This window comes from Callospermophilus lateralis, chromosome 9, assembly GCF_048772815.1.
Source record: "Callospermophilus lateralis isolate mCalLat2 chromosome 9, mCalLat2.hap1, whole genome shotgun sequence".
Taxonomy (NCBI): domain Eukaryota; kingdom Metazoa; phylum Chordata; class Mammalia; order Rodentia; family Sciuridae; genus Callospermophilus; species Callospermophilus lateralis.
The window spans coordinates 59,240,686-59,263,439 of record NC_135313.1 but is presented as its reverse complement, the minus strand read 5'-3'; the positions used below and the strand labels follow the sequence as shown (position 1 = coordinate 59,263,439).

Sequence of the window (22,754 nt, the reverse complement as noted above, 5' to 3'; positions counted from 1 at the left end):
GGTGTTTTCCTAACATGGACACACCTGGGTACCCAAGTCAAGAAACTATATTCCAGGGTTCCCTGGTCACCCTTGCAACTCTTTTTAGTTATAGAAGCTAATCCTGACTTTTAACCTCAGAAATTAGTTTTATTTGGGGAATTTTTGATAAACTGTCATCCAGGTAAGAGAGAAAAAGCTGTATATGGTATACTGTTATAATTTGCTTTTCAAGCAGACACATCCTGATTACTTCCTTTTATATAGCTGTTCAAGTTCACTCACCTAACATTTCTTCCTGCAGGTGCTTGGTTGATAATATGGTGATGATAATAATATATAAGTATTTTGAGATGGAGTCTCACTGTGTTGCCCAGGCTGACCTGGAACTTGCAATCTTATGCCTCAGCCTCCCAAGAAGCTGGGATTACAGGTGCACACCATTGTACCCTGTTAGCAATAACATTATAAAGCATTTATTGAGGTTGAACAAACTGCTTATCCTCTCTGTGACTCAGCTTCTTCCTCTGTATAACAGTGATAATAATCACCTTTCTTAGAGAGTTAAGGTGAGAATTAAAATGTAAATAGACAGTAGCATTGTGTCTGTTCCCTAGCAAGTGTGTGTATGTGTGTGTGTGTGTGTGTGTGTGTGTGTTACAAATGAGGTTAAACCAGGAGGGGGAAGATGTATAACATATGTCTTTAGATATTGCACATTTTTATTTTACTACTGCATAATCACACATTTTGCAAAAGGCTCCATTTGTGGATTGCCGCAGTCTGGCTGGGAACAAATCACGAGCCACTGAAGCAGGAACAAACTTTATATCTGAACTCCACCAGCACACTCCACACACGCTCCCCTGGAATTCTCCCGCGAACTACGCATGCGGCATTCTCTCGGGACACACTACTCCAACAGGAAATCCCTCCTCCGGAATTCCCTCCTACCGCACTTCCCCAACCAATGGGAACTCTCCGGGAGTCCGCTCCAAAGTAGCAGGCCTAGGCAGACAGCAGGGGTCTAATCTCCAATTGAATGCACATCTTAACATAATCATTATCATCTCAATGGCTTGCTGGCATCACCTTTCAACCAAAAATGCCATGCGTCATTCCTACTTGGCTATGGCTCTCAGCAGTGGATAAATGGTCACTTAGTCATTGGGTAGAGAGGATTTGCTCTCCCTGAAAACTAGAGAATTGTATAGGGTGTGCTCTCTACCCTCAGGGGAGAAAAAGTATGAGGTGGGCAAACCAATGTTTGACTTCACATAACTTTGATTTCTAGACTTTGACTAGTGTACAGAATGTACTATGCAAACGTTTTTTTTATAAATGCTTATAGGTCACGTACAAATAAGATAAAACTGGTGAACTCTGATTTGGGTCAGTGGATTATATCCACCTAAACTTCCTGGATGTGATATTGTACTATAATTATGTAAGATGTTACTTTAGGGGGAAACTGGGTGAAGAGTATATGAGATCTTTTTTGTATTATTTCTTACAACTGCATGTGAATCTACAATTAAATAAGAATTTTAAAAATACTTATGGAGTTACATTCTTTGAACCTGGGTCTGTCGTAGGCTCTGTTGATTCAAGAGAGAAATAACAAGACACATTAATGTACTCAGAGAAGATGAAGTAGAGGTGAGAAGGGACCTAGAGCTAGTTTTAAAAGTTTGCTTTTCAAGATATTAAAATTACTGGTTTGAAAAGATTCATTATCCAAAGTCTCCATGTCATCAAGGTGGTATAATCAATCAACACTTTTAAGATACCTATATGCACACTGAAATTGGTAAGGAGCAGTCCTTCAGAGTTTGGATTAAATAAAAGGAATACTGTTCTGATGGTGAAGGCTATCAAATGTTGAAAAGTGTCCAAATATTAGGAAGAATGACTCTTATGCAGAAAACTTTAAAGAGGCTGCATTTGCATCTGTCTTTGTAGGTTTAGATGTATTTTTGCCTGAGAAGGAACTAAATAATCACTTACATTTATATGATCCTAAGAAGTTGTATATATTCAAATTATAAATGTCTTTGATAGAGTTAGGATTCTTTTTTTATTTGCTAGAATTAAGAAATGTGCATGATAAATTGCTGATAGTGTGGAATACATCTATCAAGGAAGTATTCTTTAAACTTTTTAAGTCTGCCACACATTTCCACACATTTAATTTTTTTAAATACATGAACGAGAGATACGGATAATGGCAGAATATGTTCTTCAGAACAAAAATTAATTGCATTCTGGATAAGGTGGCCATATAATCTATTGCTTAAATCAGGACTCTTGAGTAGAAAGGCTTTGAAAAAATGTTAAGTTTAATCTATATGCAGATACATATAGATGAATCTTTTCTTAGTGAACACCAGCATCCAGACTGAGAAACAATATCAATAGGAACTTTTGGACTTTCCGGCGTGTTCCATTGCCTGTGGTACCCCTTCCTCGGAAGGACCACCACTGACTTCTCTAACTGAAGAGATGAGTTTTGTCTGTTTTTACACTTTATACAAATTGAATCATAACTATATACTTGTTAATGTCTGCCTTCTTGGGATTCGCTTTGTAGGTTAATTCCTATCGTTGGATGTAGTACTAATTATAGATCATTCATTTCTTTGCTGTATATTATTTCATAGGGTGAATATATCATAATTTATTTATTCATTCTATTGATGAGCTATTGGGAAGTTTTCCAGGGTTTTGACTATTATAAATGGTGCTGCTAGTAACATTCTAGTGTTTTTTAGTGAACATATGTACATATTTATTTTGGGCATGTATTCAGGAGTAGAATGGCAGTAAAGGAGCCCAAGAATGAGGCACTGAGGGGCAAGAGTATGTGAGAAGTGGAAGCCAAGGGAAAGGGGTTTTACAAAAGAAAGTGTCTACTGGGTTGAGTTGTTTATTTTGTGTTGATTCTTTTAAAACACCTTCTGTCTCTTAGCCATCATTGTCTACAGACTGCCATGGACCTGGAAATGCAGCAAGTTCCTGATGAAATCCATCCATGCAGGGTTAAATGGTGTTGCTGCCATTCTTGCAGTTATCGCTCTGGTGGCCGTTTTTGATTTCCACAATGCCCAAAGTATCCCCAATATGTACAGTCTTCACAGCTGGGTTGGACTGGCAGCTGTCATATGCTATTTCTTACAGGTCAGTGTATTTATAAACAAGATATAAAAAGCAAAACAATTCAGAAACCATAAATGTTTTCTAAGCATGCTTTACATTTGTTACCATTTTAACTCTTTCCCCAAGTGGGTTCTGGAACTGCAGAATTCACGTCTATGAGCTTGAATGTGAGATTTATAATATGAACATCTGTTGCAGGGACATTACCATCTCCTAACATCTAGACTGATACTGTTCAGACTTTGGAGTTCTGTATGCTGAATAAACTAGCATAGGCAAGAGCTATAACCTTCTTTTCCACATTCTCTGCCACTTTTCTAAGTTTACTTTTCTGAGGGGAGAGACTAATTTATAACTTTTGGCTAGATTTGGAGGGCACATTGATTGTTTTATTTTCCTTGTCTTCCCTTCACTTTGTAAAGACATATAGTCTAAGAGCACTATATTTAAACATAATTTTGTAGAGTGTGATAGGTAATTGGATGTTCTGGGTCACTAAATTAAAAGTTAATGTTGTGAGTCTTTTGGGTCTTAACCATTTTGTGAAAAAAAAAATCTTTGTAAGCTGTATTGATTCAGTTTCCTTCCTTAATTAGCACAGTATCTACTGAGCTGCTTAACTGGAATATCATTGTGAACTTCACTTTTCTGAGGATATAGGAAGAATAAGACTTGAGTGGATTCACAAAACCCAAGGCTAATCCTAAACTATATGACCCATTTAAAAAATAGGGACTGTCACCAGACATCTGTCATTTTTATTATATATATATAAAAGTTTTTAAAAACCTTTTTAAAAACAATTTTCATTAAATAAAAGTTGCTATTTCTATGGACACTATTAATTATTTAAATTTAACCAGCTTGGAGGTAGGGTTTGGGAATGGAAAGGAGCCTGAAAGGAGAGAAGCACAGAGCAGACCCTATATCTATCAACAATGATCTTCCTAATCCAGAAAGAACAAGGCAAATACTCTGAGTGAATGGCTGAGCAGCTCAGCTCTCCTGTTCTCCTTAATTTTCCCACAATATTTTCAGTCACAGGCTCACATCTGAGAGGCAGCTTTCTCCATTGCTACCAACTGGTGAGGTCTCTCTCCTCAGACAGGAGAATGGCAAGGGCAGAGCCCACTGAGATCTGCCAGTTGCTTTGGACCTGTGTGGCTTATTGGCATCTCTGTAGGACTGCTCTCAGTTCTCTATTTTGCCTGTTTTATTAGTTGTAGATGGACAAAATGCCTTTGTTTTATCTGTTTATTTTTATGTGGTGCTGAGAATTGAACCCAGTGCCTCACACATGCTAGGCAAGTGCTCTGCCACTGAGCTATAGCCCCAGCCCCTCTATTTTGCTTTGAGAGGTCAGTTCCTCTCTCTTTGTCTCAGTTCCCCTGCACCACATCAGAATGCAGAATGCTTCTGGAGACTATATGCTGCAAAGCATTTACATATGTTGCTTGTTCCTTTAGATGAAATACTGGTACAGATGCCCAGGGTACAGGGGAAATAATCTTCCCAGAAGTACACAGGCATTGGCAGAGCTGGGATGCAGACCCAGGTCTGCCAGGTCCCAACCCTCCCTATCAGCAGTTGGCTCTACCATTTCCATGACTTTTCCACAATCACCCAGCCTGTGTTTCAGCATCCTTAGGGAAGGGCCACATCTCTGAGGGTCAGAATAGAAACCATCCAGATTTGCACATGGCTTCCTGTGAAGGTCTTCATATACTACAAATTTTTATACTACTTGCCTGATCACACAAATTGTAAAAGACTGCTTTGTACATAAAAGTACACTGGCTCTGGGCTTCCAAGTGCAATAGTTATAATGGACTAAATAAAATGCCTTTACTGAATTAGTTTCGTTCCAAGGCATCTCAGGATATCTGAAAAGGTATGTGTCAGAAGTGGCTGCATTCCAGTGATTATTTTTCTTATTACTTTCTGTAACTTCTAATATTTCTCTGTCACAGCTATTTCTTGCATAATAATAATAATAAAATAAGTAATAAAGTGAATAAATAGATATATAATACAATATTTTTCTATACCAGGTATGTCTTTTAATTAGGATTCTCTAAAATCAATTATACTCTGCTCTGTATCTTAATATATAAAATTAAGGGATATTTAGGAATTAATAAAAAATGAGAATGCTTATTCCAAAATTCATGGGCCTTAACTAAAATGGCTCTTGGAGGAATATAAGTTTAAATGTGTTTATTAATTACTTTTGGAAACTATACATACTATATGTAAACTCTTCCTTCAAGACATTGAAAGAAAATAGCAGGAAGCAGGGTACAGTGGTGTACACCTGTAATCCCAGCTACTGGGGAGGCTGAAGTGGGAGGATCTCAAGTTTGATGTCAGTCTGGGCAAGTTAGTGGAACCTGTGCTTGATCACTTCTGGTCGTTCATTCAGGAATGAGGTGAACAGCTCTATAGTCTGTTTTTAGGAAGGATGGTTACATTCCGGCTTTATTCCTTTGTTGTATAAAAAATGTTTTTAAGTTGTTTGCATTGCCTGTCCATAGGAGCAACAGATCTCCCATCTCTGTAGGGCCAACACTAATTTCCACCCAGATGCTCAGGTGGAAATGAGGTGAAAGAACATTTCTTTTCCCTGTAAAGAGAAATCATCGCAAAGCTTGCTTTCTCCACTTTTGATCGGAGCTAAGCAAAGATTCTTGCCTCCATATTGCTCACTGCAAAATACAGGAGATGTTTTTCTGTCAGATTTCTTAAAAGTAAAAAGAGAAAGCACTTTCACTTTCTGAGTGAATAAACATTCTCTCCAGATGGTGGTTCCTGCGCTGCCCTTTGTGGGTGGAGAACAGGAACCCCCCTTTTTTGGGAGCTACCAGTAGTCTTGGGGCTGTCAGAGCCACACTGCTGTGCACTGCAATTGCAAAGTATAATCACCTGGGACCATTTATCGGAGTTTGTAAGGTCAGTTTGCACCCCCTCAGCCCAACTTGAGGAAGAAGCTTCATGGAGTAAGAAAAGATGGAGAGAGATTTTCAAGATTGGATCCTCTCACTTTATTTAGCACTGTTGGGGTTTGGGTTGGCCCCTAGGCTAAAATCAAGATTTACCTGCTGAATTAAAACAGTGTCAGGGTTGTTTCAATAAAAACAAAATGGAAGGAGGTAAACATTAGGACAATACAACCCCAAACAGTTGAAAGCTCTTCACCCATCCTCAGTGGACTGAAATCAGTTCAAGCAAAAGAATTCTTTTCTACTTGAGATTTAGCCTCTGGGACATTAAACAAAACCAAATTGTTATGTGTATATGGAATTTATAAGTCATTATAGTAAAATTAACTTCCATGATTTATATATAACCTAATGTAGAAAATGTAGAACTCCCACACACCTATCCAACTGTACCTCAAACCCATATTTCTTGTGTGGATTCTAATCTCTGGGGGTAGTCAGACTCCTGATGTTTTTTTCTTCATTTCTTTCTTTCTTTCTTTCTTTTCTTTCTTTCTTTTTTTTTTTTTTTTTTTTTGGTACCAGGTATTTAACGACTGGACTACATCCCTCATCCACTTTTTGTTTTTCTATTTTGCTAAGGCTGGTTTTGAACTTGTGACCCTCCTGTCTCCTGAGCTGCTGGGGTAACAGGTGGGCACCATCTTGCCCAACCTTTTTTTAAAGAGAATGTTGCTAATGTTCTATTGAGTGTAGGTACTTCACATTGCCTCCTATCTTTATAAAAATGTTTTATTTTTAAGTCACGAGTGGATGTGAAATTTTATTGAATGCTTTTTCTGTGTCCCTTGAGTTGAATATGGCTTCTCTTTTTTAATCTGTTAATATAGTTGATTACATCAATAGAATCTAATTTTAAACTTGGTAAATTACAAACATCTTTAATTGTCCCAAGAATCTCTTTTTAAATTGATTCTGGATTGTTATCTCTTGTTTTCTTTGTGCTCACAGGACTTCTCAGAAAAATAGTTTCACAACTTCTTGGCTTTTGTTTTGAGGGAGGAATGCTGGCTCCTAGCTTTTCCTTGCTCAGATCCAGAGAATAGGTACTGTTTAAGAACACAAGATTTGCAATTAGGAAGACCTCAGTTTTGAATAAGTTTCATCCATTTGATAGCTGGTGACCCTGAACAAGTTATTTAATTTCTCTGGAAATTGTTCACATATAAATCAAGGTTCATGATACTTCACAAAATCATAAGAATTAGAGCCAAATAATGCATGAAAAGGCTCCATCCAGGGCTTAGCACACTGGAAAAATACAAGTTAGCTCTGTTGTCATTAGAAGTATAAATCTTGTGGGAGGCTCCTTTGTGACCTGAAGATGACATAAGTACTTTCATTGTTTGAGAACATGTATTTTCTGTCAGTGAAATTTTATTCATAAATTCATTTATTTATTCAACAGTTGTATATCTGTGCCAGATACTTTGCTAAGTGTGGGAGATACATTGTTCCACAAGTCAAACATAGGCTCAAAGAGACATGCTCTCTGCCCTTAGAAAGCTTGCAGGGGTAGACAGTTAATTGATATGCTGGGTATGGAGTGTTCTGGAAGAGCTCTCTTACAAAAAAGGAGACATAGGAAGTTACACCAAGATCTAAAGTTGTTAGCCTGGTATTGAAAAGGCAGACTCTCCCAGGTGCATAAAATAACCGTGAGAAAAGTTTTGCTTTGAGGAATAGGAAGGATACCAGGCTGCCCAGAGGAGTACAGAACATGAATTGGAGCCTAGGGCAGGATTAATACAGACAATCTAGCTTGAAGGTGTTTATAGAGGTTCAAATGAGAATTGGTGTTGGCCTCAAGGAGTAGTAATGGCAGTGAAGCAGATTGGATAGATTCTAAAGGTATTGAGGAGGTAGACTTTTAAAAGGTAGATTTGAAAAGTAAATGAGATGAAGAATGAGAGTCATTAACAGACGTCAGCAGATGGGTAGATGAAAAAGGGATGGAAGGGCTTGAGAAGGGTCTGACAATTGCCCATTTAGGACATTTGCCAGTAAATGGATGGATGTGGAGACTATCATGCTAAGCGAAATAAACTAATCCCCCCCAAACCAAAGGTCGAATGTTCTCTGTTATATGTGGATGCTAATACACAACAATGGAGGTGGGTGAAGAGCAGAAGTTCAGTGGATTAGACAAAGGGGAATGAAGGGAAGGGGGCCAGGATAGGATTAGGAAAGACAGAGGAATGACTATGGCATAACTTTCCTGTGTACATATATGAATACACCACAGTGAATCTCTACATCATGTACAAGCACAAGATGGGCATCCTAATTAGAATAAGATGTACTCCATATTTGTATAAATATGTCAAAATTGACTCTAATGTCATGTATAATTAAAAATAACAACAACAAAAGTCACTGAACATCTTGAAAACCAAGTTATTTGGAGTGCAGAAGCCAGATTGCAATGGTTAAAGAGGGAATGAAGGTAAGGAAATAGTTCACTCTGTCAAGTGATTTGAATAAGCAGGGAGGGAAGAGAGGAAATTTTTTTTTTTAATGTCTACTTTTCATTATGAGAAACTTGGACATGTGAAAATGATGACAGGGTGATACCTGTAAAGAAGGAGAATTTGTGAATGATAAAGAGACATAATAATTTATAAATAGATCTTAAGGAAGCAGGTTGCAGAGACAGCTGGAAAATTGAAGGTCTGACACCAACTCCATTGTAATTGAAAAAAGAATGGGGTTTGGTTTGGTGGCAGGATGTTGAGGCTTTTCTCTGAAGTTGCCTCTATTTTTTTTTTCTTGGGGGGGGGGGGTGGTGAGGTACCAGGGATTGAACTCAGGGGCACTCGACCACTGAGCCACATTCCCAAGCCTAATTTGTATTTTATTTAGAGACAGGGTCTCACTGTGTTGCTTAGCACTGTGCTTTTGCTGAGGCTGGTTTTGATCCTCTTGCCTCGGCCTCCTGAGCGACTGGGAGGTATGCACCACCATGCCAGCTACCTTTGTTTTTTCAGTGTGGAGGTCATAAAATTTTCTACTGGCTGTGCACAATAGCACACTCTTGTAATCCCAGCTACTTGGGAGGCTGAGACAGGAGGATCCCAAGTTCAGGATCAGTCTGGGCAATTTAGCAAGACCCTGTCTCAAAATAAGAAATATAAAAGGCTAGAGGTGTAATTCAGTGATTGAGTGCCCCTGGATTCAATCCCCAGTACCATATTGGGGGGAGGCACTCTGGAGAGTCAGAAATTTGAGAATAGGGAAAAATGGAAAGTCAACTGATAAATCAGACAATAAAAGGTTTGTTGAGCAGCGTCCAACTGCTCATAATTATCTCTTTATAGTGATGCCAGTCTCCTTAATTGTGACTTACTCCAGTATTACCTGACAGGCTAGGAGGAGTGGTGAAGATGGCTAAGCCAGAGTGGGGTATTGCCTGGGTGGATGTAGCAGGGAGATGCAGGATGTGGGCAGGAGACTCAATGACTGGTTTGAGTGTTGTTATACCTTTTATAAAAACTGGTGGACGTATTCTAGTTGCTATTCATTAGATTTTTTTCATCCCTGGAAGAAAAGTGCCATTTTTTTCTTACATATGAAGAACACAACTTGGAAATAACCTGGGACAGAATTTTTCAAAGTATGGTCCCTAGGACAGCAGCATTAGCATCAACAGGAAAATTAGACTCATAGAGTCTCAGCTTCTACTCTAGAACTACGCAATCAGAAACTCTGGGGGTGGGGCTCCAAATTATGCACTATAATAAGTCTACCAGGTGATTCAGATGCATGCTAATGTTTGAGAACAGTTGGCCTAAAAGAAAAGCTTGCTGATAGTTACAAGGTTAGATGTTACAGTAATCCCAATGAAAACAAATGTGAGTTCCTGGAACACAGGTAGCTCGTCCGTCTTCAATAGCATTCGAAGCACTCAGAGCAACATCTGGCTTATAGCAAAGATTTCAAAATGTATGTAGAATGAAGGAATGGGTACTGAATGTGGCATAGCAGAAGGATAAAGAAGAGTTGGGAGGAGCTTCCACATAATCTGTAATTGACTTGGCTCTTTAAACTACCTCTACTCTCCCTCATTCAAAAAAAAAAAAAAAAAGGTAAATCATACCTAAAAAAACAAACAAGCAAACAAAAAACTAGCCAAGTGGATATTTCCTGCTCCCATTAATGACTTTTGCAATAAAAGTTAGGTTTCAAGGTTTATACACACTTTTTTTTTTTAAATAGTAATGGTGATTTAGCTCAGAGCCATGCTGTATCACTGAGCTATATCCCCAACCTTTTTTATTTTTTATTTTGAGATAGGCTCTCAATAAGTTTTCTAGGCTGACCTGAAACTTGCTATCCTCTCCCCTCAACCTCCAGAGTAGCTGGGATTACAGGTGTGCATCATAGCACCTAGCTACACACACTTAAAAAAAAATAGTCTGTTTTTGTAATAAAACTGTTGTAGTAAAATATATTTAGATCTGTAAAGACAGTAATAATTAACTGAGAAAGCCCAAGTATCTAAATATTTAAGATAAAAACTTTAAAAATAAGTTTTATAATTCTGGTTATAAAAGTAGTACACATTTGGGGGCAGGGTTGTGGTCAGAGGTAGAGCATTTGCCTAGCATGCATGAGGCACTGGTTCAATCCCTGGTACCACCTGAAAAAACAAAAACAAATAAAATAAAAGTATTGTGTCCATCTACAACTAAAAAATATAAAAAATTTTTAAAAAAGCTCTATGATGTCTCTCCTAACCTCAAAAAATATTTTTTAAAAAGAAGTACACATTAATTTAAAATTTTATGAAATAGAGGACTCTATAAAGAAAAAAAATCAAGATTAAACACCACATTGAGAGATAGTGTTACATTTTGGTTTAATTTTTTTCATTGTACCTATGGATATAGATATTGAATTTTAAAACATAATTAGGATTGTACAAATTTTCACTTTCATCTTTAAGTAATAACTTTTTTTTTTCAGTACTGGGCATTGAATCTCAGACCTTTTTGTGTTTTATTTTGAAATAGTGTCTCACTATGTTGGCACTGAACTTTGGTTCTTTCTGCCTCAGCCTCCTGAGTTGCTAGGATTGTAGGTATGCACCACCATGCCCAGCTCCAAGTAATAACTTGTTATGAACTTTTATATTGCCTTAGTTCTCTTAAGAACTTTCATTGTGGTGAAGAACAGCTTCCTGTTGGTGATGGTTCCTAAACAGTGGAGCACTTTTGCTTCTTTAAACTACCTCTGCTCTTACAAACATTGTTGGTACTGAATAAGTCTTCTTAGACTGTGGGTAATAGAAGATTCCAATGCATCCTTTTGGGGGGATTTCCAGTTCACCTGGATCAAAAATAATTTGAGTGAATCAAAAGTAGTGATCTTCCGATTTCAACATATGTAAGAAATACCTGGGCGTTATATTAAAAATGAATGTTCCTGGCCCTAATCCAGAAACTCTGATTTGCATGTCTGGACATGACTCAACATCTTCTTAAATTCATACCTTAAGTGTTTCTGATGCATGTTTTCTGGGAATCACATTTTAAGAACCTCTGACTTAGGGATGAAGGATCTTGTAATTTTCAGTCCACTAGGTTATAAGTTGCCCTCTTCACTTGTAAGGTGGTAAGACTAAGATGGTTAAAATGAAATAAAGTCTGATTATTAGAAATTATTACAAATTTTAAGTTTACATCATTGCACTACTTGAAATACTTAATCAAAGCCAAGCATTCCGTAATGTTTTCCCTTTCCTTTTAGAAGTAATTCTCTTTTGTTGAAGAATTTCTTCAATGGTGAAAATACGATTTAATTGCTTGAGTTTTCTGGCTTTCTCACCTACTTAAATCATTGAGCCATATAGGATTACATGATAAATTATGAAGGAAATGAGAAAAAACAATAAGGATCTTTAAAAACTAGTCAAGAGAGCAAGAATATGAAAAATAACATTTTTCTATAGGTAAGCCATAGGAAGGCATAGAATGCCTTTACAGAAATATATTTGTGCTAAATCCCAGGCAGTCATTGACCTGGGCCACATTTTCATATTGAAAGTACACCATGAATGTCAGGAAGTTTGCCCCTAGACACTGATAGAATTACTAACGTTCACTGAGGAAGAATTAGGAATATTTTGAACTGTCAAGGGGAAATCCTCTGAACCATTTTCTAACACATTCACGCATTTGCAATATTAGGTGAAAAATAAAACATGCACACCAGCATCAAAGGCACTTTTTATCACTATCATAACTGTGTGTATTACACGTAAGCTGATTCTAACAGTGTTCTAGGGCTTTGGACCCATCCTCTGCCTCCATTCTTCTGGTATTCCCCCGCTTAGATGTTGGGTCTCTAACCCAGAGGATGGAGCAGTGAATGATGTTGGTAATTTTCTCCTCATTCTTCTATTTTTTTCAGAGTTGTTTTGTCAGGCTGGTAGATTCTAACTCAGTACTTGTTTTGTTGTTGTTGTTGTTGTTGTTGTTTTAAAAAAGTGTCTTTAAACTCAGTAATCTGTTAGTCACTAAGTCATCTTTATTTTCTTGTTGAGAAAATACTTACTGGGCAGGGTATGGGGGGCAACAAAACAAAACTCTGAAAGTCCAACAGACTTCAATTTATATAGGAATTTTGCTGTCTTCTCTGTAAAGAAGATTCTCACTAGGGATTTAATTATCAAGGAAAAGGAGAGAATTGTCCTGTAGAATTCATTTTTTCCTCACGAAAAAACGGTCATCTTGTTTCCATATAGCTTTTTAGATTGAACTAACTGAATTATATGTCCTAATGTGTTCTGTTTTTCATTTTTTTCACCCCAGGTTCTATGGAAAAGTTTTTTTCCCCATTTTTTCACAAATTGCTTTCATAATAACTTTAAATGAGTTAAAACTTAAATTAAACAATAACCTTTGTACTTTTGGGTGTTTAGCTTTTCACAGGTTTTTTCATCTTTCTGCTTCCTTGGGCTCCACCTTCTCTCCGAGAATTTATCATGCCCATACATGTTTATTTTGGACTTTTCCTCTTTGGAACAATGATTGCGACGGCCCTTATGGGAGTGACAGAGAAACTATTTTTTGTCCTGTAAGTTGTACAGTCTTCCTAATTGTAATACATAAGCTATAAAATGTTAAATACTTGTTCACTGGAAATGTAATGTAAATGTAATAGATAAATATAAATATATACATACACACACATATGTGTGTGTGTGTAATCCTCTGAACCATTTTCTAACACATTCAGGCATTTGCAGTATTAGGTAAAAAATAAAACGTGCATGTCAGCCTCAAAGGCACTTTTTATCATTATCCTATTATGACTGTGTGTATTACTCATAAGCTGAATTTAACAGTGTTCTAGGGCTTTGGGCCCAACCTCTGCCTCCAGTCTTCAGGTGTTCCCCCCCTTAGACCTTAGGTCTCTAACATAGAAGATAGAAATGGAGAGAACTATCAACATTTTGTCTGTAAAATGGTCATAATAACACAGTTTCACAATTTTTTTTTTTTTTTTGGACACTATACACCTTAGTTTTTATTACATGCTCTGGGACACAGATGAGATACCAGGGAGAGGCAGAGGCACAGAGGTCTCTTTCATTCATACCTGGGATCTTTCAAACTGCCTCCCCTCACCCCCCCCCCCAACTGTTTGCCCACCATCCTTTAAGGTGCCTCTGCAACTTCTTAATAAAAGCAATCTTGCCCTGGAGAGTGTTGTGCTCTTGAACTGGCCAGCCCTGCCCCGCCCTGGCTCCATTGCCTCAATTTCTAAGGAAGGAATTCCAAGGCTATCTAAAAGGAAGTCATTGTTTTTGGAAAACAGTAGCAAAGTAACTACAAGTCAGTAGCTTCGTTGTTAATGGACCTTTTTTTACATTTTTTCATTTATATGCGGTGCTGAGTATCAAACCCTGTGCCTCACACATGCTAGGCAAGTGCTATACCACTGAACCACAGCCCAGCCCAATGTAATAGTTTTTTAAACAAAAATTTTAAGCTTAAGATGTTTATGTTAAAAATAACTTGTGGGGCTGGGGTTGTAGCTCAGTGGCTAGCATGTCTGAGGCACTGGGTTCAATTCTCAACACCATGTATAAATAAAAAATAAATAAATAAATAAAGGCCCATCAACAACTAAAAAGAAATATTTAAAAAATAAACAAAAAAAAAATAATTTGTATTATACATGGAACAAATGACTAAAAGTTTTGAAGGATCACCCGCAAAATAAATATTAAAGTTATAGATTCCCTTTCAGTTTTTTTATGTGCATATTTTCATGTTAATACAATTACAGTGTATACACATTTTTATTTCATCTTTTTCAATTTTTAAGTGATACAGATATTCTAGGTGCCATATTCATTCTTGGGATTTTTGACAATTTTATAATATTTCATTGTGTGAGTTATAGCATGACTTAAATTCCTCCTTAATATCAAGCGTTAAGGGAATTTACATTAAAGCCACACCAGTGTGCATTTTGAACAGATGAATTCAACACTATGTTGTATGTTTCTGTAGAACCCTATTTGTAATTGGACATGTTCTCTTTTTTCATAGGAAAGATCCTGCATACCATTCATTCCCACCAGAAGGTGTTTTTGTAAACACCCTCGGCCTTCTGATTCTGTTGTTTGGGGCCCTCATTTTTTGGATCGTCTCAAGACCACAATGGAAACGTCCTAAAGAACCAGATTCTACCCTTCTTAAATCAAATTGTGACACTACAGAGAGAATGGAAGGTGACGTAGCAATAAGCTCTGGCAACAACACAGACAGATCAGATTCAGAGTTAAACAATGAAGGAGCGACCAGGAAAAGAAACTCTGGCCTGGATGATGTTGGCCAGAGGTCCACCATGTAAAATTTTATAGAGGTGCAGAAGTATAGCTTCCACTTTAAAAACCAGCTCTACAATTTAGCTTCTCCTACTTAGCCATGAGATAATTGAGCTATAGAGTGTCGATATTTGTTGTAACCATCAAGGAGGGTTTCTTGAAAAGAGTCTGTGTGGATTGAGGCCTATGAACATTCCTGAATTGGAAAGGACTCGATCAATATAATAATAGCTGATAAAATTTGTATTTGTTGTACCTTTTGCTTGTCAAGGACCAAAGTATTGGTGCAACATCTAGCACAGAACAGATGCTTAATATGTGTCTTATCAGTTGATTGATTGGATAAACTGGCAGCTTCCCAAGCCTCTTGTCACACTGTCATTTCCCGTTAATCCTGGGAGCCCAGTGATTTCAGAAGTAGATAGTACGAGTCCTAAAATTTTAAAATAACGGGGTTTAGACCATTATGCTACACAGATGTCATGACAAGAGTATGGTTGGGGGAACTTTAGGAAAATTATTCATTCCCTTCTCCCCTGGCAGCCTTCTGCTCCCTCTCCAGTTGGTTTGGGCTTATGATGGCCCTGGATACAAGCATTTTATTAGGGCATTTTGGAGCAGTCAATGGACCATAGGTAGTTGAAGAGATCTTTTCTGGTCAGACTTGGAAGATTTTCCAGAACTCAGCTTCAGTCACAGACTTCCCCAGATTCTAGACCTCTTAGAATAAAAATATGCCTGAATGCTTAAGTAGCATAAACTTCTCTACAAATCTCAAAGAGCATCTTTTCCTAAGTTTGTTTTTATTGTTTAAAGTACTTACCTGACACTATGTGCTAGATGCTTTTCTAAGCTCCCTCAGCCCCCAGACAGACCTTATGGGGTGGTTATTATCCCCATTTTACAGGTCAGACAGCTGAAGCCTGGAGATGTTAATAACATGCCTCAACATCACAGTGGAACTGCCTGCCATTCAAAACCTGGCAGGCCAGCTCCTCAGCCTGGGATCCCAGTCACTTCCCTATGCTACTTTTCTGTTTAATACTAATTTGTACCCCTGAATAAACCTCAGTTGCTGAAGTGGACTGGAATGAGGCTAAAGGGGTGTTTCTTTGTGGCTGTCTCCCAGTGATCCTCCAGATAGCCAAAGAATAGGGGCCATCCATTTCTGAACATAGATGGAAGCCTCTGCTGCTGCCAACAAGTCTTAACCTGCCTTAATGCCCTTTTAATCTTAAAATTGTGTCTTGGCAACAGAGAGGTTTGAGCAAAAACATATGTAGCTTGCAAATTTGATGAATTAACTGCAATATTCGTTCTTCAGGATCTTAGCTGCTGAACAACTTTGTGTTTAGAGAGACCTTTATCATGGACTGCCCTTTGCTGGGGCAAAAGCCAAGATCCTTCCTGATTTTCATGGAGTTTCAGGGCTGTTTTGAGCTTTGGGTTCTTAGTAATGAATTGAGACTTAGAGATGATAACTTTTTATGCATGGAGGCCTCTTTCTAGGCTCTAAACTGACTTAAAACTTAGAGTAGTACCTATGCTTAAATGATGTTTTTTGGGATTTTGGTTGACTTTTGGCTTCCCTGGAGTCTTAAGTTGAAGCATTTTAGAATTCTGTGTGGTGGCATACACCTCTAGTCCCAGCTGTTTGAGAGGCGAGGCAGGAGAATCCTTTGAGCTCAGAAGTTTGGGGGCATCCTGGTCAACAGAATGAGACCCTGTCTCTTAAAATAAATAAATAAATAAAATTTAAAAAAAAAATATATATATACACTTATATATGTATGTATGTATTTTAATGTGTATAAAAACCTTATAGTTTATACCAAATACATTTAACGTTTTTGGTGCTTAATGGACTTCTTTTATAGAATTGGTAATTACTTCCAAAGACTGAATACAAGTTAGACTCTATCATATTCCTTAAATTTCATGGATAATCATTCAAGATTTCCTTGCTGAAGCACTGTTTTCTTCTTATTCAGTTAATTCTATTTCCTAAATTGTTAATGGTGTCAGAAGGATCTGCAATGCTCAGCCCAAAGCCTAGAACATGGTAGCACAATTAAATTTAGTATGAGTGCTAAGTGGAAGGAGTAATTGCATGTCACACACACACAGTTTGATAAATAGATGTTTTATTACAGGTAGGCACCCCAAATTCCAAGCTTATTTTGAGAAGGGGGGATGGTGACTGTATCCCAAGAAATGAGGCTACCATTTCTTTTTATATAGGCCAAGAAAGAGGTGATCAGTGCACAGCTAATTATTTAGCACTAGAATAGCTTCATTGCAAAGTATTTGATCATCCTTCATCTCAACCTTTTATTTTCTCTCAATTGGACTAATGTGAGGGTAATCTTAGATATTATAAGAACTTCTCTTCTTTCATTTTCAGCCTTTATGAAAAGGATATGTAGTAAAATATATCTAGAAAACTTTTCTGTTTGAGAGTCTTCTTTTAATGGGCTTTTTATTCTAAGGATAATTGCCCCTTTATCTTTCAAAAGCTGATATTTCCTACCTAAAGCATCTCCACCAAAAAATCATATTAAAAAGCTCACAAAGAATAGGGGAGAAGAAAGCTTCAGGTATCAATTCCAAAACACTGATTGAAACTTCCCAAAATAATTATAGCTTACATCATCTGCTGAGATAATCTGGCTTGACTTACCCCACAATCTAATTGCAAAAGAGAAAGCTTTATTTTAGCACTCACCTAAATCAACACGAAAGAAAGCCTTTTCTTTCGAAGGGTTTATTGAAAAACTCAAATGAATATACTTTATTGAATTAATGTCATCAAAAGTGTTCGGCTTCCTATGCTTGTGTCAAACTGAATCCACCCTCCAAAGTGCTTTCTTTCCTTTACTTATGTGGTTTCATTTAAGCTGTGCTGTTCAGAAACCACATCTCAGACCTTGCAATGAAATGACAAAGGAGGCAATTACACTTTTTAAGGAGTACTGACAAGTGGTTTGTTTTCTAAAGGACAAGATAAATTGTATGTCTCATTTTTAATTAAGCTCTTTTTCCTGCTGGGTTGGAAATTCCAGCATCATCCTGATTGATCACAACTGACAAATTTAAAGTGCAAAAGAAGGAGTAAAGCCTTATGTCAGCTTTGTTGCAATGTGAGAGAATTTTTATCTTGATGTGTCCTTTTTGGATAATGCCAACAGAAAACTGTAACTGCTAGGTCTTATACATAGGAACATTTAGAGAAAGAAAATAAGGTACCTGAAAACTTTTAAGTGGAAAAGAAAACTTCTATCTTTTAAATTTGTCTTTTTATCTTTGCACATTTATTGAAAAAGATGAACTATTTTGAACATTTTATAAATTTGTGGGAAAAATATGCATCTATTTTTTCTTGACTGTCTATATAGTAATAAAAGGTATTTTGGAAATTCTATGTGTTTGCTCTCTGTTTTTTCCATGGTGGAAGGCACAGGCTTTATTTGAAAGTTTCTTTCCCATGTTTCTTCAGTGAGGGGTTATTTTTAAGTACTTTTATTGAAAATACTGTCATATTTCTCTGTAAAGTACACTTGAGGTATCATCCCTTCATAGAGGACCCTTTCAAAAGTAATCCCAGCTAATCAGGAAGCTGCAGCAGGAGGATTTCAAGTTCCAGACTTACCCAGGCAACACAGCAAGATATCTCAGAAATTAAAAAAAAAAAAAAAAAGACCAGAGGTGTAGATCAGTGGTATAGCAACCCTGGTATCAATCCCCAGTACCACACAAATACCCACCCGACTATGGTGTCCCCTCCATATAGGTTCTGAATTGGACCACACTACAGGGTGGTATAGGATAGGCAATCACACAGATGCAGTGTAAGTTAGAAAATCATGGAAGAAGAGCCTATTAAAATACTGGTCATTACAGAACTCTGTGTTTACAGTAGTTATTCATTGAGAAAGTTCATAATTTTCATGGAAGAATTGGTTAATTGGTTTGTTTTCCAAAATTAGAAAAATAAGGGTCATTAGCATCTAAGTAGTGCCCAAACTCATGCAATCTTAACACTAAGGCTCATCTGGGCCTGCTTTTCTTCACCTGCTTTTTATCTGATGGAAAATGTTCATGGTACTTTATGTCTGTGGTTATAACAGTACTGTAATATTATGTCCAGTTTTGTGCAGTAGTGCAGGGATATGTGAGTTGAAGTCTTGTGTTGTATCACATTTTGTCACAGATTTATATTATTAATTTCAAGGGTACTATATTTCATTTCATACTTGGCAAGTACTTTTAACACTTTATAAAGATATATGACTGGAGCATATTACCATATAATTTTACATATATTATCTAATTTAAATTTGGGTTACCGTGTTGATCATAGTGCTCATTATACCCCAGTCCCTCCTTCTAAGGCAGGTCTGATTTACTGACTATGTATTACCTATATCTCTTTAGCCACAATAATTGAACAGGGTGGAAAAGGACATGCAACCCATATTCAGCCCTTCCAAAGCTGGGAACATACCATAAACTGGCCTGAATGAAAAGAGGGTGACCATATTGTTTCTCTCTCTTCTAAGAACTTAAGCTAAGAAATACTTCAAGAATATATCAGTGAAAGGTTGGGGGTGTAGCTCAGTAATAGAGCACTTGCCCACCTATATGAAATCCTAGTTTGAACCCCAGCACCACACGAACACACACACACACACATACACACACACATGAATGAAAACAAAACTAAAAGAATGCCTAGAGATCAGGGCCATGAAATAGTCTAGATCAAGAGTCACATAAGTTTTGTGAACTGCGCAGGGCCTATTACCACCACTCAGCGCTGCCATTGTAACCAAAAGGGTCCACAGACAATACATTAATGAATTTTCAAGTATGACTGCATACCAATTAAACTTTATTTACAAAAACAGATGGCAGGCCATACTTGGCCACATTTGGCTAAAAGTTTGCTAGTCCCTGGTCTAGACAATGAGGTAGGGCCATGGTAGTTCATGGCAGGCTAAAATGATGAGAAATCATAAAAATAAATAATAAAGGAGAAAGTACCGAAGGCAGAGAGGAAGACTGTAGTTCACGACAGGAAACAGTCACTGTGGAGCTGTCTTGCGTGCAGCCAAAATTACATCAATGGCAGATATTAGAGTGAAGATCCGTGAAGTCCTGCTGAGGGTTCCTCAGAGCTGCTTTGAATCCAGTTCCAATTCCTTTGTAGACTGTTCTTCTGAGAATCAGAGAGATCTCTGTATCTTTTTTGGCACTAAATAAAATTGAGTGAGGAGTTACCATTAATCCTGCTTTACAGATAAGGTTCCAAGCTCAATTTTGCATCTAGTTGGTAAGTAGCAGTCAGGACAATCACCTGCATTTCCTGACTCTTAAATTCAGAATACTTTCCACTATACCTTAAAGCCAACACTAGTGTCTTGGAGTTTAGAAAACAACACCCTAAACTGAAGACCTCAGTGTAACAGTCGCCACTCCCTTTGCAAGTTGTCCTGTACCTTTTACAAGGTTGCATCCCTTCCTTTTGTAAAGCATTTTAAATTCTAAAGAGAAACCATGCCTAAAAGCTTAAGATGGTAATATCTAATCTTTCTTTATATTTATAGACCTCAGAACATCTGGTGACCTTCCGATAACATCAGAATGTCTAGTTGTTTAGTTCTGTGTATCAGCTAACACAAAGCACGTAAATTGCTATGAGTTTAACTTGCAGAAACTTAATATGTCTGTCTAAAGAATTACAGGAACTATTCCCAGGTCAAGGTCCATTGCAATGAGATGCCCAGAGAAGAGATACACATCCAAGATAACAACCCACCCACTCAGCTTGTATCCTGCCTGCCCATTTTCTCCTGTTCCTTCTTTCCTTCCTCATAGAAGCCCTTTCATTTGCATAAGTTCTCAAGATGGAGCTTTGAGAATTATTGCTTCTTCCATCTTTCGGGGTGCTGGCCCTTGAATAAACTTGATTTCCTTTCCACAAACTCTGTCTCATGAGTATTGACTTTTTTTTGGGGGGGGGGTGGTACCTGGGATTAAACTCAGGGGCACTTGACCACTGAGCCACATCCCCGGTCCTATTTTGAATTTTATCTAGAGACAGGGTCTCACTGAGTTGTTTAGTGCCAGCTTTTGTAGAGGCTGACTTTTGACTTGAACTCTCAATCCTCCTATCTCAGCTTCCCAAGCTGCATGCACCCCTGTGCCTGGCCTTGACTTTTTTTTTTTTTTTAGTTGTAGATGGATATAATACCTTTATTTTATTTATTTATTTTTTTAATGTGGTGCTGAGGATAGAACCTAGTGCCTCACATGTGCCAGGCAAAGCGCTCTACCACTGAGCAGCAGGACCTGAGTTTGGTAACATCAGAAGCAAAGTTTGTCTCAGCCCCACTCCACCCCCAACCATCTCACCCCTCATTCTTCCCTGAGGCAAGCCATAGAAATCAGAAAAAATTTTCCCCGAAGCCAGCCATAAAACCTAAAAATAATACTCTACACACACACACACACACACACACACACACACACACACACTTTTTGGAGCAAGAGTTATAAAAGAAACTCTCACTACTTACCTTATTTTGATTGTAGATATTAAGACCCCCCATTCCAGAAAAGTCATGGCCCATATTTGAAAGGAAGTAATGTTTCTTAAAGACACCAAAAAGAATCTGAACAGGGCTTGCTATCTCCCCAACACATACCAAAGTCTATTACTATTATTTCATACTCTTTTTGTTCAATCAGTGAACCTAAACAGAAAAACAGATAGTTCACCCTGGGCCTTTAAGTCTTCATTTCTGAAAGTTCCTGTGCCACTTGAAATTATGATCAAATAAATTTGTTGTGCTTTTTTCTTGTTAACCTGACCTTGGGTACTGGGGTGTCAGCCAGGATACTTTATGATGGGTAGGAAAACCTGTTTTTCCACCCTTACAAGTACATTTTGGAACCTGCTGTTTAGAAAATCTCTGGATCTAGAAAGCAAAGATTGCTACCAGGCACGGTGGTAAATGCCTGTAATCCCTGCAGCTCAGGAGACTGAGACAGGAGGATCGTGAGTTCAAAGCCATCGTCAGCAAAAGCAAGGTGCTAAGCAACCTGTCTCTAAAGAAAATACAAAATAGGGCTGGGGATGTGGCTCAGTGGTCGAGTGCCCCTGAGTTCAATCCCTGGTACCCCCTCCCCCCAAAAAAAGATTGCTTTGAATTATAAATAACCATCTATTCATTTATAAATTTTAAGCATCTTTAGTAAGGCACACACATCTTTGCCTTGAATGGAAATTCTGGTTCCATTAGAATGGTTCCTAATGTCTAGGCAACAATTCTCTGACAAGGTACATTGTCCAAGAAAAAAATGGGAACCAAAAAGAGAACAATTTTACATTGTATAAGAAGAACAGAAACATTTGCATTTCTAGGCAGAGTGTGCTAAGCAGGATCAGGATGGCAGAGGCAGAGTTTTCTCACAGAAGTGTTTCTTACATGACATGGAGTCTCACGGTAAAATGGAGTCTGTTTGGTTATTGCCCACAGAGCCTGGCCCATAATGCCAACTCTCCAAATAACAATGAGTTTTAACCTTTTCAACTGCCCTCCTGAGTGTAACCTATACAACTTTTTACCTGTCCGAATGGTATGTCCAAAGTATCCAATGATTAAGCCACCCTCATTGTACCCTATGAAACTAAAATCCCCTCTGTAACTGACAGCCATTTGCTCATCCAGGAAATGTTGCCTGAGCCCACCAATGAATAAGCGGCTTCCTTGATTTGT

At 37.7% G+C, this 22,754-nt stretch overlaps 1 protein-coding gene across 2 annotated transcripts in view; it reads left to right on the top strand.

Moving 5' to 3' along the window:
• Positions 1-18,392, top strand: part of Cybrd1 (cytochrome b reductase 1) — a 28,526-nt gene extending 10,134 nt beyond the window's left edge. The window contains exons 2-4 of one of the 2 annotated variants that reach the window (XM_076866074.2): positions 2,948-3,156; positions 13,057-13,211; positions 14,696-18,392. In XM_076866074.2, the coding sequence (XP_076722189.1) occupies positions 2,948-3,156; positions 13,057-13,211; positions 14,696-14,999 (668 nt within the window). In that variant the 3' untranslated portion in view covers positions 15,000-18,392. The remainder of the gene's footprint in view (positions 1-2,947; positions 3,157-13,056; positions 13,212-14,695) is intronic. The other variant, XM_076866075.1, reaches the window with a different exon arrangement.
• The last annotated feature ends 4,362 nt before the right edge of the window (positions 18,393-22,754 follow it).